The 13,578-nt window shown below is 32.4% G+C and overlaps 1 protein-coding gene across 15 annotated transcripts in view; it reads right to left on the bottom strand.

Moving 5' to 3' along the window:
• Window positions 1-13,578, bottom strand: part of LOC105446921 (kinesin light chain) — a 65,075-nt gene that overhangs the window by 16,664 nt on the left and 34,833 nt on the right. For 7 of the 15 annotated variants that reach the window (XM_030999430.1, XM_030999432.1, XM_030999434.1 and 4 more), the window contains exons 10-13: window positions 7,931-7,998; window positions 7,069-7,192; window positions 5,159-5,362; window positions 3,811-3,894 (exon numbers count right to left, since the gene is read on the bottom strand). In XM_030999430.1, coding sequence (XP_030855290.1) covers window positions 3,811-3,894; window positions 5,159-5,362; window positions 7,069-7,192; window positions 7,931-7,998 — 480 coding nt within the window. Of the gene's footprint in view, window positions 1-802; window positions 3,094-3,810; window positions 3,895-5,158; window positions 5,363-7,068; window positions 7,193-7,930; window positions 7,999-13,578 lie in introns of those variants that run through there. The other 8 variants (XM_030999435.1, XM_030999436.1, XM_030999440.1 and 5 more) reach the window with 4 other exon arrangements.

Raw genomic sequence — 13,578 nt, 5'->3', positions numbered from 1 at the left:
AAAGAAGCAAAGTGAAACAAAATTAATACATTGATCAAACATGGATAAGAATCATTTGAAATATATATATATATATATATATATAAAGAGATTCATATTTATCTGACACAGCTCAACTATGTCTCATTATGAATCAATATATTATAGAGGAAAGCAGCACAAAGGATTTGAAATCATATACAGTGCTAAATAAATCATTAATTGGATAGCGTCATGCAAATCAAACTCATATCTTCACAGTCCTGCAAGCTTTTGATTCAAAACTTTTCTATAAAATTATCTCAATCAAATAATTATTTCATCACATGTATGAATTTTTGTCAAAGTTTGACTTTCATGAAAGTTATCATATATTAAAGTTTTGAAATATACACCACAACAAATTGTAATTCCTGGAGATTTTTAAAATCAAATACACATTCTTTTTCTTTTCATTTCCTTTTCCCCCACTTACCCAAAAGCGACAGCAGCACAGTAATAAGCAATGACCACACTGAAAACCACTTCATTCTCAAAAGTGAGTTTTTTAAATGACATCCAAAAGCTTGCAGTTTGTGTAGAAAACCGCACTTGAGAAAAGAGTGCTTCTACTAGGATCACATAAAATACATAAATAATGAGAGAAAAAATGTTAAGATCTTTCTTCATACCCCATAGACAGAAACAAAGACAGTGAATATAGCAAATAAATAACAGTGTTTGACCCAGTGATGAAAAGTGAAGTGTATATGATCCTCTTTCAAAGTTACTTCAAACATAAACATGTTTGTCAAGGATCTTGACAGACAAATAAGAGTATAGAAGGGGAGGGTAGGAATATAAGGTAACAAGGAATACACAAACATTCTTTGAAGGTATCAAGCCTCACAAGCATAGAGGGATTTCATTTGGATCAGAATCGTCCAAATCGTTCAACAAAAATTCACTGACATGAACTGCTAGTCATATAGTCTACAGCCAAGCAAAGCCAAATGTCATAGGCTCTACAACATTATCCAGAAGGAACTAACAACCCGCTGCAATTGAATCCTTCCGCTGCCAAGATTATACACCCGATCCAATACCTATATATATATCCTCATGCACCGCTACCAAAGCAAGCAAATATGGGATGTGATAATAGCTAATCATTGTGTTCTATACCATTACTATAATTCTAAGTAAGCTTCAATTGCAAGCAGTCATTGCCTTCATCTCCCATTAAAACCATAACTTAAAAATGCTTGTGAAACATGATACAACATCTGTTGTTAAGAGCACACATATCAAATGATGACCAACTTGTTAGGACGTACATTCAATGATAGTCTGACTACAGAATATATTAAATAACTTCTTCATCTATTCATAAATCATTCAATATTTTCCCTGGAGGTTAACAGTGTAGATGAGTGACCTTCTTATTCATTTTAGGTCAAATATCTTAAAAGGGCTCCTTTTTTATTGTGTCATAGACTAAAAACTTATCAATAAATCATAAAGTCAAACAAAGATCAAGAAATTAAAAACAACTGACTTATGTTCGTCTCTTACACGCTTTACTAAACAAGTGAATTATATAATATCGTAGTGCATTAACAAAAATGGTACTTTTCATTCTCAAATCTTGTACAGTGCATTTAAAGCTTACCGGTACTTTGAAATTAACAAAATGAAAATACAGGTGATAAGGCATGAAATTAAAAAAATCATTTTAATTTTACAGTTCAAGTTCAAGTTGAATGCACTTGAGTATTCCTATGAAGTCTTGTTGATAAGCAGTTCAGGTTTTCTGGCATAATTTACTAACTACATTTATTTCATTTCAATTTAAATGAAAATAATGGAAATGACTATTGAAATTAAGTCTTTGTATTTCAAAGGCTGAAACAAACTTTATTAAATCATAAATGTTGTTTTCATGCAAATCAATTACTCTATATTATTCTTCGTTCTTAGGCATTTATTCTTATTGCGTCATCTTGTTTTGTTTTTTAAAGACTTCATTAGATAGTGAAGCTTGCTACTTTTGTTTTTATTTGCAATAACCTAAAGTAGCACGAAATCTGACTCTTGTTTTTAAATCGCTCTTCGATTAAATCTTCAGAATCACAACCACAAATTGGCGTAATGGAAGTACATATATATTCAACAGGAAGTAAAGGGTTTTATGAAGGGGATGTAACAATAAAGGGGGTGTCGCAATGCAATTTGATCGACTAAGGAACATGTAGAAGAAATGGGAAAGTATAATGAAGATGGCTGAATTTGATTAATCTTTTCACATAAATGAATCTACGAGAATGTTATATCACACTGTGATGACATTATAAGGTGATAATAAGTCAAGTTGATAGTGATGGGACAAACATGCTTTAATTTCAAATGTTAATAAACCATACTATATCACTATTGTAAGGGAAATAGTTATTAATATATGCACTACTTTACTAGGGTCTATTTCTGTTCTTGTGAGATGGGGGATATTGAAAAAAACGTATATATATAATGAAAAGATAACTTTAATGTTATGTTGCCTGCATACCATTTGATATGTTGTGAGAATATGTAATTTGGCATTCAAAATTGAATCACTAGCATGAAAACCCTTCACGATTCTTTTCTTGTACTATATCCATGAAACTGTACATTTGAAGAAATCCCAAAATCAATTACCCAATTTCTCGAGCATTTTAATCAATCTATCTTAGATTTTGTTTTCTTCTTTACGTCTATCTTCATAGAATTTTCGCTTGTAAAACTAAGTAATTACTAACATAGCTATGTGTCCTGATCAATCATATTATATTAATTCTATCATTAGTAGCCCTAACCATACACTACAGGTATGTCTAGCACAAAACACAGTTGCATGCTATCTTATCATTGCTGCCATTTACTCAAATAGATGAAGCAATGTTAATGTCACAGCACCCATATATCAATGCCTAGTCAATTTCTAATCACAATAAAGATGATTTTTAAACAGGAATCATACTTTTTCAATGAAAAACAGCGTTCTGATCTAATGAATGCTATTTGGGTGATGCGTCAATGGCTAGCATAAGAATAATAAACTTTTACCTTTCCAAGTTGTGCATTTTCGAACCCTTTCTGCAAAATATAATGTACCAGTACATCATTTTTGCGTTTTGATTGCAAACACACATGCATATTGCATCTACTTGGATTGTGACAACCAATCAATTATCATTACTGGCTGCCCAATAATCACAAATACTATCATGACTGAAAACTGTCTATCAGTAACTAGAAGGGAATTATTAAAATTACTTATGCTTTGACCTATTGATATAATAGCGACTGTCATATTTATTTATTAGCAGCTAATCTCCAATAAACTTTAATATTCATTTTTAAAATGTAAATACCGGAATATATATCACTTTATCTGCACTTAAAAAATGATAGAGCAGCTTCTTTTTAAAGTTAACAATGTGCTTGTCAAATTACAAACTAAATCAATAAATTTTGTGTTGCATAAATTACCTCACCAATGCGGTGACATTCCTGGAATATAATAACGTATTTGGTTTCAAGAAATTATTGATGTGAAATTATTGTATCTGGAAAAAATGGCATAAATAAAGTGCATGATGAAATGACTGTTAAAATGAGATAACTCATAGCATGTTGTTGATTTTAAATAAAATAAATACGAGTGATAAGCACCTTCGATTGTTAGTGATCTTAACAAATCATATATTTGAATCCAATGGCGAGAAGCTTATATGATATGGTTAGTGTATGTATGGTGTAAAGGACTGGACTTCACTGGCTTGGTTGGCCAGGGAGTAAATAATGTCTAACCTCGACTAGGACATGAGGTGGACTTCGTGGTATCTCTACATAGCCTGCAGGGATCGATCGGGAGCGATCCTTCGCTTTCCGCTTCTAAGGGAGTTTGGGGGATGCAAGTAGAAAGTGGTAAAACACTGCAAAATCTCATGTTTTTATGTTGAAAAAGAAACATGAATTACTCTGAAGCATCAATATGAGCACTTTTCAAATTGACAGAAGTGTTAAGTAATGAGCCTTACTTGAATCAAATACATTACGCCCTACAAAGAATGCATGACAATTCAATTTAATTTGTTTTTGTGTTATTTTTTAACAAAGACTTGATTACGGATAATCAAACTGGTGACTCATGTTAAATGGACATATATCAAATCTTGCTGTTGGTAAATGAATGAATGATTCAATTGAATCTATTGCTTATAAAAATGAGCAGTTGAGCATGGTACCAAGTATGCAGTGCTACACAAAACCATATTAAAGCAGCATACCCACATGTTGAGCTCTCCCTAAATGCTTCTAACTTTAATAATCAACAATGGAACCAATTGAAAAAAATATGCCTCAAATAAAAATATATATAAGTAGCCAACTGTAATACCTAACATATATATAGTTTAAAGGTTATTTTCCCCTGGTCAGAGATAATTACAACAAAGTCATTAACACTAAGATATCAAGCTAAGTAGCTAACTATTTCTTTGTGAGCTTCTGTGTTGACTTGGCTTTCAAATGTCTATTTTTTTCAAAGGAATGTAACTTTTGTTTTCATTAAATTTGCTTCATAACATTGATTTTCAATTGTAAGTACAGACACTGCTCTTCGTGACTGATTGGAAATACACCATGTCTGTACCAATGTGCAAAGTGTTTTACAGGTAGTTGCTATGAAACATTCAACACACATTTTGCTAGAGTTCTGTTACGAAGAAACAGATGAAAAAGATCATGCGAGAAAACAGGTTTATTGGAAATTATGAATCAACTTTGACCTATCTACTTCTTTTGAATTTTTCATTTTAACGCACAAAGGTAAATTAAAACAGAACATAGATAGACATTGTCCAAAACAGCAAATCAAATTTGGATGGTGGAGACAAAAATATTACAGCAAAAACATCAAACTAAGAAAGGAAAAGAAATCCAATCATTTGAAAGTGGGATAAAAACTTGATATGGTTTATTGGGTAAACATCACATCAAACTCTGGGAAAGAAATAAACAGAAAGGGGGGAAAAAAGCATAAAATGATACTAGAATGTAATACCTTTCTTGCCTACCCTCCTTTGTAATTGCTTGCTAGATCTTTTTATGAAAACAATTTGGTCAAACACTGTGGCTATTTATTTGCTATACTCACCGCTTTCCAAGCTACGCCTATACTCACTTCCTCACTACCGTCTGTCTTCTCATAGGACACGCTCTCTGTGCTGCCATGCCTGGGTGTACCACTGCTACGTCTGTGATGTCTCTCCTTAGCCATGGCCTCGGACCGTGGTACATCGGTCGACAGGTCCTGGCCTAGAAGCTCACGGACTTTGGTCTCACGCACCATGTCCAAGGCCTGAAGAGGAAGGAGGGGTAGAGGGGTAGAGTGGTAGACGGGGGAGAGGGTGGAATGGGGAGGGGGAAGGGCCAGAACACATACAGCAATGAGATGGAAGAATGCACTTGCAAGAAGTATAAGGTAGAAGAAAAGCTTGTATATATCTACATGGTAAAGTCTGTGCCAGGAATGACAAGAAAGATCAGCAGAAAATGAGTGAAAGTGCTGCCTAACATCCTGATTTCTCTAAACCACCTAGTTGTAACCCTTCACCTAATTACTAAGATAAAACTTCAACTCCTTTAAACTATCTATATTTGAAAAAATTAATAATTACTGTTGAGTATATCTTACTTGAGGCAGTTCAATTTACCTGAACTATTTACAAACCAAACTCAAAACATCACAACACACTACAAAAGACACTGCGCAACATGGATTAGCTTCATGCAAAATTCACCATAGCCAACTTTCCTTGGTATTTTGTTTTAAATAAAGCCATGAGTAATTGATGGAGTAAGAATGGATTTGCACAAGAACCAAATGTTAGCAAATGATATTGGTCAAATTATTCCAAATTAGAAAGTATCCATCACCAAAAATTTACAGAATCACAATTTAAAGCATTCATGGTTTTCAAATTGTGTGAATTTCTATGATGTCTAATGACACAATGGCAAACGCAACTTACCTTTGCCTGTCAATGGAAAAGAAATGATATTTAATTTCCATCCTAATAACTTCTTTTATAACAGAAGCATGAGTGACTGGATGAGGAATTGCTTTTGACTTGAATGTCTGTCATCATTCACTAATCAGTGAATTCTGCATACTAATCATGCCTGTAATAACTTGATTCAACTCATTGGTGTGTTCTTTTAGCTGCAATGAAAATATAACTACCCATGCTACTAAAGAAGAGAATCATCACATTACTAAACCGAGGTGCTGACACAGCACAAATAATGAGCACTCGGTACCAAACTGAATAAGCTTGTAGTCGAAGAGTGAATATATGGATGCAGAGTCTTGTACAGCCCAAGAAATACTACACTGATCTTCTACACGTAGCATATATTACTACATAACATATGCTTTTGATCCACTCCAAGCTTTACAGATAAAGGGATGGATATGAATTTCTAGCACTCAGAATTGAAATGATACCAACAGTTCATGATAAGAATGTAATTCATGGCACAACAGATTTCAGAAATCACATTTATATCTGAAATATACAAGGTCAAATACATGATTTTGCAAAATGAAGCATGAATATTAAAACAACCTTCACAAATAAGTACATTTCAATTCTTCTTAAGCACAACACCAATCAGTGATCAGAAAACCATATACCATGTTCTTATTTTCAGTTTACTGCATTCATTTTGGAATGACTATAATTCAAGCTCTAACAATGAGATTAAACGTTCCTAACTAAAGCAATCTGCTTGTATACATCATCCTAATCACAATGCACGTACGACTAAGGCCTATAATGTTCTACTAAATGCCAGACTGAAGTACTGCTTTCATGAGGTAAATAAAAATAAAAATGATATTGCAAATTAATAAACCTTGCTCATCTATACCTTCTAACATCAATTTGCTTTCTAATAAATATACGTAGGAAAAAAAATAACTAAATGCTCCCTAACTATCAAACATGTCTTTCATTTCCAATAAGTGTCCAGACTCGAAGCTGCCCGACTCTAAATACTTACATTTCTGCGTGACTTCATGGCACACTCCTCCAGTATCTCTGCAGCATCATACTTTCCTTGTCTCCTGTAGAGCGCCCCAAGGTTCTTAAGGGTAGTTGTTACCGTAGGACTACTGCGTGACCGACTATAAGAAGCACACAAAACAAAATACTGTCAGTATCCAGGAATACCCTTACACTTAATGCAAGTTTCTATGTCACATATTATATGAATACTACTTAGTATGGCCAGGGAATTGATTTGAAGACAAGTATTCACACACTAGTTAATATTCTACATCAAAAATACAGTTTAAAACAAAATAGAATGAAAATAAAAAACTACTTCTCTAATAAGTGTACAATAATCATTGGTAAAGATTCATTTAATCCTCAATTATTACATGAAATTTGTTGATGTTGTAGAAATGTCTTATAGCCCCCTTTCCCTTTACTTCAGAATATACCTATATCATATCTTCACGTGACCAGAAATGTTTCAACCATTTTAAGGTTGCTCTGAAAAAGTACTATTTGGGAGTACCATTTGGGATTTCAAATGCCTCCAGCGGACAATCCAGGCCGAGTAGAAAATTCAGCGAGCCCACAGGAATTCAAATCAATTTTTGATGTAGGATATAAAACAAGTATGCCCTGCCTTCTTTTTGAGGTACTAGTTAAAAACTCCAATAGTACTTTTGGAGTCACCTCTTGCCCATAATTTAACCAGAACCCCTTAAGACAGTGTATATTTGTATACCTCACTTTGCTATCACTATTCATCATGAGTTAAGGCAGGAAAAATAAATTCTAAGATTTAATCCTAAATTGACCTATAATTGCCCATACACACATTCATGTTTACCAGTAGGAACAACCCTTACCTATCCACTTTAGCTGCTTTGTGCCATCCACCATAATCACCATACGGTGCGTTATCCTTGAATTTACCCTAAAGAGGTGAAAATAAAGAAAATAAATGAAAAGATTATTGTAAAGCTATACTGGAAGATGGAATGGTGAGATACATAGAGAAGCTAGGAGTCTCAGGAATGAATGAGGAAATGCACGAGAAGAAGAGAAAGTAAAGTACATGTAATCAACAAACCCTAGAAGATTATGTTACACAGGATAAACCAAGATTAAACATGACCAAGAGATAGTAATAGCTTTGTATAATCATGAAAGAGTTTCAGAGAATTAATGAATTCTATATTTACAGATTATGAATATTTGAAATCATTTGCTTATCTTGAAATTAATAATTTGACTAATAAGAATCAATGTGTAGTTGCAGGTAAATAAATTCACAGGCATTATAAACGTTTGATATCATGGAGAACATTACACAACTTCTAGCATGTAAATTCCAAGCAGTTCTACTAGCCCAATATGCAAAATGTTTTTAGTAATGTTGATGTTGGGGATTATAAGTGCACATGTAGCAGTGCTGATGCAATATTTGTTGTGATGTAACAAGATAATATTTGATATGTGGTACTTCAAAAACTTATCAATGAGTTAAAGAACATGGATGAAGATACAATAAGATTCTAATACATGAAAGTAAATGCAATCATCATGGCTTGAACTTTGATTTAAAGTTTGCTACCAACTTTGATTCTACAAATCCAATGTCCATTATCATAACATGTGTTTTAATGATTGTTCAATCAACTTTCTTTCAATCAATGCTGGCTTGTGCAAGACACATTGGAAAAAATACAATTAGTACTACAACTTGATCATACTTTTTGGCTAATTTCTGAAATGCAACAGGAAGTTTGTTCATCAATAACAAAGGCAAAGAATTACAATAGTAAGCTATAATCATTCAATCTTTCATAACAAAAGCCAATCAGTGACTAACATCCAACAACAGAAAGCACTGATTGGCCAATGATACCAAAGCTGAAATTGGTTCTTAATGTGCTATTGTTTATAAGCTAGTAATGTGTGGTGCTCTGGAGAGGGGAGTATGATTCCTTGTCATTAATAATTCATCTCCCAAATTAATGACCTTTTCATAAAATAAAACTAAGTGATTTCATATGCTCATAAGCTGAACAAAACACAAATGTCTAGTATTTCCATATATCACTCAATACCATTAAGTTCCACACTCTCTATTATTCAAAATACTGGTATTTCTTTGGCCTATATTCTCAATATTGGACCACAAAGGGAATTAGCCATTCCAAATCATGAAATGCATTTTGCAGTGTACACTATATCATTATTTTATCTCTGGCACATTTAGAGTATAGCTCCCTCTGTTGGCAATTATGTATCAGTAATACAGTACTTGCAAAACAGTGGCCAAGCCTACTACTTTATGCAAATATATTTTGTCCTCACATCCATTAGCAGGCTGGATCTATTTCTTTCCAATTGTTTGCATATAAACTGAAAAACAAATATATACGAATGGCATTTGTGTCAACAATCTATTCCCAGACACAGCTTTATATACTGGGAGAGCCTATCCAAATGTGCAATTTTTCCAAAAATGTTATGAATTTGAAATGTGAAATGGCTATTTGCAAAAGTTCATGAATGATACTGTTAATATGTGCACAAAGCATGGAAAGGATTCAAATAAGTTAGGCATCATTATTTACACAAATACCACAGTATAATATTTATATCGCACATATCATATTAAGTGTCTAAAATGACATTTGTATTTTGTTCAACCTTATTTCCACACAGATTAACTACATGCACATGCAACAAATTCCACAGAGAACTACAAGAAAATTGGTTTGCAATTGGTCTGTTGAATTTATTGCACATGCACAAGACTAACATGCAAACTTGCATGCTACAAAATAATAATTACAAAAAAAGAACATAGCTTCACATACGTGAACATGAAAAGGTATTCTAACATGCATTACTAAGGTTAATGTGAGTTAAATGTACATTCTTTACTTTAAAAATTATAATAATAAATTCTCTTGAAACTAATGATTTCAAATTTCTGTAAATGCTAAATAAAAACATGACATGTCTTTGAAAACTGTCAATTGTTGATATCAGCAAAATTTTCAGAACGTTTTTGTTTATTTATTTTATTATTATTATTATCCTTATTATTATTTTATATATTATTACTCCCTTTTTCCTTTTTTTTTCTTTTTTTTGGGGGGCATTTACAATTGTTTTTAGGTACAAGTCAAAACACTAAGTCAAACAAAATCACATGCTATGCCATGGAAGAACAGATATTAATAAACATTAAAACATATGCACCATCAGATATATTTAAGAATTTTAACACTTGTGACCTTTCTGCAAGTTATCAATGACATTACTTTTAAAGTTTATTCGATAAGTTTTAATAAAATTTGAAAGTTTTTTAGATAAAATGTGACTTTAACAATAACTACTGAAGAATGCATCTATAAAGAAGCAGGTGACTTCAAAACCATTTGATTGCCTTCATTTTAAAGAAAATTCATAATTTATCCAACTTCCATTTACGGTTATTCAGAAGAACTTTTTAGCTCCATTTTCTAGTTTTAAAGTTTACTCGAATTCATTTTTTGACTTGATCATGAGTTAATGACATGATCAAGATATAATAAGACTATTTGACGAAGTATGGAATTACGTTTTTCTCTCTTTGGTGATATTGGGCAAATTCAAAAATAAAAAAATCATTATCATCAAAAGTAACTGTTTGTTAGTAGTTATTTTCATGCATGTTAATTAGCACAGGCATTCAACAGACCAATTATATGTACAACTTAAAAAATGAAAAGAAATAAAATCATGCACATAATCAACAGAAATAAAAACTGAACTGGCACTTTGTAATCATGTAGTACTCTTTGAATTAAAAATAAATATCATTGCTTATTACATTGATAATAATAAAATCAGGTTATTACACAACCTCTATACCCTTACAATAAATCAAATTGCATCACAATGGCCGTCTTTTTCTAGCACACACCATATCAACATGATCTATAAACATCATAATCCACTTTGTGGGTAAGAAAATATTTAAATTAATTAATCAAATTTTCATTACAATAAATCTACAAAATATATACCTTGTAACTGGCACAAAAGTCTATTTCATAGACCTTTAAATGTGACTCACTAGAGAACTTTGTATAATTTTAAGGCAGTTTTAAGGCAAAAATATAATAACAAGTATCTTCATAATTTTATTGACCATTGACTGCACAAACAAGTCAATAGTTTGACCTTTAACCCCACAATATCTTGTGGGGATTTGTCTAAGGTGCTTCATCCAAGTACTATACTATCCTATTTTTCTGTTATTTAAAAAACAAACTCAATTCTCATACTGTTACTTTTGCATGTAAGATAAAAGAAGTTTGATCAAGTTGTATCTTGATAGTTTTAAGCAACAACTATACTTTACAAACACATATTTACATGTACATATGACTTGAGAGTGAATTACTTCTCTGACATGACATGCCAAAGTTTCAATCTCTTCAATTTGTATTGCTTTCAATTGTAACATTACTAGCACAATCTCCATGATCAAAATTACAAATATTCCTTCCCACATGATATACTGATCCATGAATACTAATTGCTACATGAAAGACATAAGACGTAATAAATTAAGCTCTTCCGAATCACACACTAATCTGCTAGACACGGGATTGTTTGGACTCTAATGTGGTGATGATTCTATCCTTTTAATTCACATCAACAAGTATTCCACAAGGTCTGACTGATAATAATTCAATCTCATGATTAGAAATACCACTTGGCTTAAATAGTGATGCACTTTTTATTGCAAATCTCCTTCCATAAATGATGACACCAAGTTCTGGTCATATCTTCAAATGTTTCACCCCATAAACAGAATTCAATGAGCAAACTATAACTACAACATAAGAAAAGGGTCCGCGGAATCAAAATTTAATTTCTTTCTATTGGGTCCATGCCTTAGTGAGTTTTACATCATCTAATCTTTCTTCTTAATCCACTACATCCTGTTGTTAAAACAAGGCATGTGGCCCGACAGATGATGAAAGGAATATTTTGTTATACCTGCTACGTACTTGTTTGTTGGATTTTGCTGATAAATTACATATTTTCCAAGTATAACCTACGATAGTATTTGGTATAATGCAAGTTGTTATATGTATATGGACTTACAAGGAGCTTTTAAATCCATTATACTCTCATCTTTAATCATCCTGCGGACAGAATTTATTAGTGTAACTGAAATGTTTTTTCTTGAAGCATATGGAAATTTCCAAATGTTGTTTGGAAGAAATAAACTTGATACAGTAATTACAAGTATGTCTAGGAGGAGGGACACTTGGTTTGACTAGTCTTCTAGAATGTTCAGTTTTCTTCAACAGTTTTTCTTTCTACATATTCAACAAGACATACCACTTTGTTTTTTATCCCAATGCAGGGTAGGCATGCATAAAGGAGTTGGCACAAATAACCACATGTTAACTTTATGCTTCCCCCCCCCCTGATTTGCGCACAACCATTCCCTGACATTTTGAAACGTGAATGTGGACTGGTTTTAAATTATAGACAGAAAATAAACCACTGGAGTAATCCCAGGGTTAAAAGCCTATTTTGTCAAAGAATGATTCTATAGTTTGATGCTAGAGAATGATGTTCCGTTGATCACACCAACGTTTGTTCAGTTGAGGGCCTTAGTATCTTGGAGAATTGAATCCATGCTTCGTCTATGTAATACTTAACTTGGGCTGGCAACAATGAGGACTAGTTGATAGAGTCATAAAAAAAGAGAAGAGTTACTATACAATGGAAAGCAGGTTTGTGAAAGATATAGTTGGAGTAGATATACTTAAGGCCATTTCAGGAAAAATATTATTTCATTGTCTGTGTATGCATCTTTGTTTTCCCTCTTCATTTACCTCCCCCCCCCCCCCCCTATCATTTTTAAAAACATAAGGAAGTATTATATCAATATATTCATATCATTTTATCATCGCTGAAGAGTTGGTTGAAAATGAAGACTTTTGTTTGTTGACCCTTATCTTGCACCCATTTTCCCAAAAGTTATTCAAATAAGATTATATAAAACCAAATGTTCAGAATATGTTTCCTACCTCACTTCAATACTTTATTCATTTATATAGAAGAGTTCCATAGGATGTGCATAATATGGCTTTGATTATGATGCATAATCCTTACGTTTGCTCAGTTTAAAAATGTGTAATGTTAAGAAGCAAAGTAATATGTTCAATATTAATCACTTGTTATTTTTATGAAATAATAAATTGAATTGAAATTGTTGAAGATATAGGATGTAAATGGATAATTTATATTGTGTGAAGACGTGTAAAGATTATGTGGTAAGATCAATTACAGATATATAGAATAAAATGGATTGCACGTGAAGAAAGATCGCTCCATGATATACCATAATGCCATGACAGCAAGAAAAGAGAGGGAGTAAAACTACCCCATCTTCTTTAAACCACTTATATTCTGTATGTTTTCATTAAGTAATGTATAACTTCACTTTATTATTCAAATTTGAATGAAT

This window comes from Strongylocentrotus purpuratus, unplaced genomic scaffold (assembly GCF_000002235.5).
Source record: "Strongylocentrotus purpuratus isolate Spur 01 unplaced genomic scaffold, Spur_5.0 spur5_scaffold_5, whole genome shotgun sequence".
Classification (NCBI taxonomy): Eukaryota; Metazoa; Echinodermata; class Echinoidea; order Camarodonta; family Strongylocentrotidae; genus Strongylocentrotus; species Strongylocentrotus purpuratus.
The sequence above is the reverse complement of the archived record's forward strand: the minus strand, read 5'-3'. Positions and strand labels throughout refer to the sequence as shown.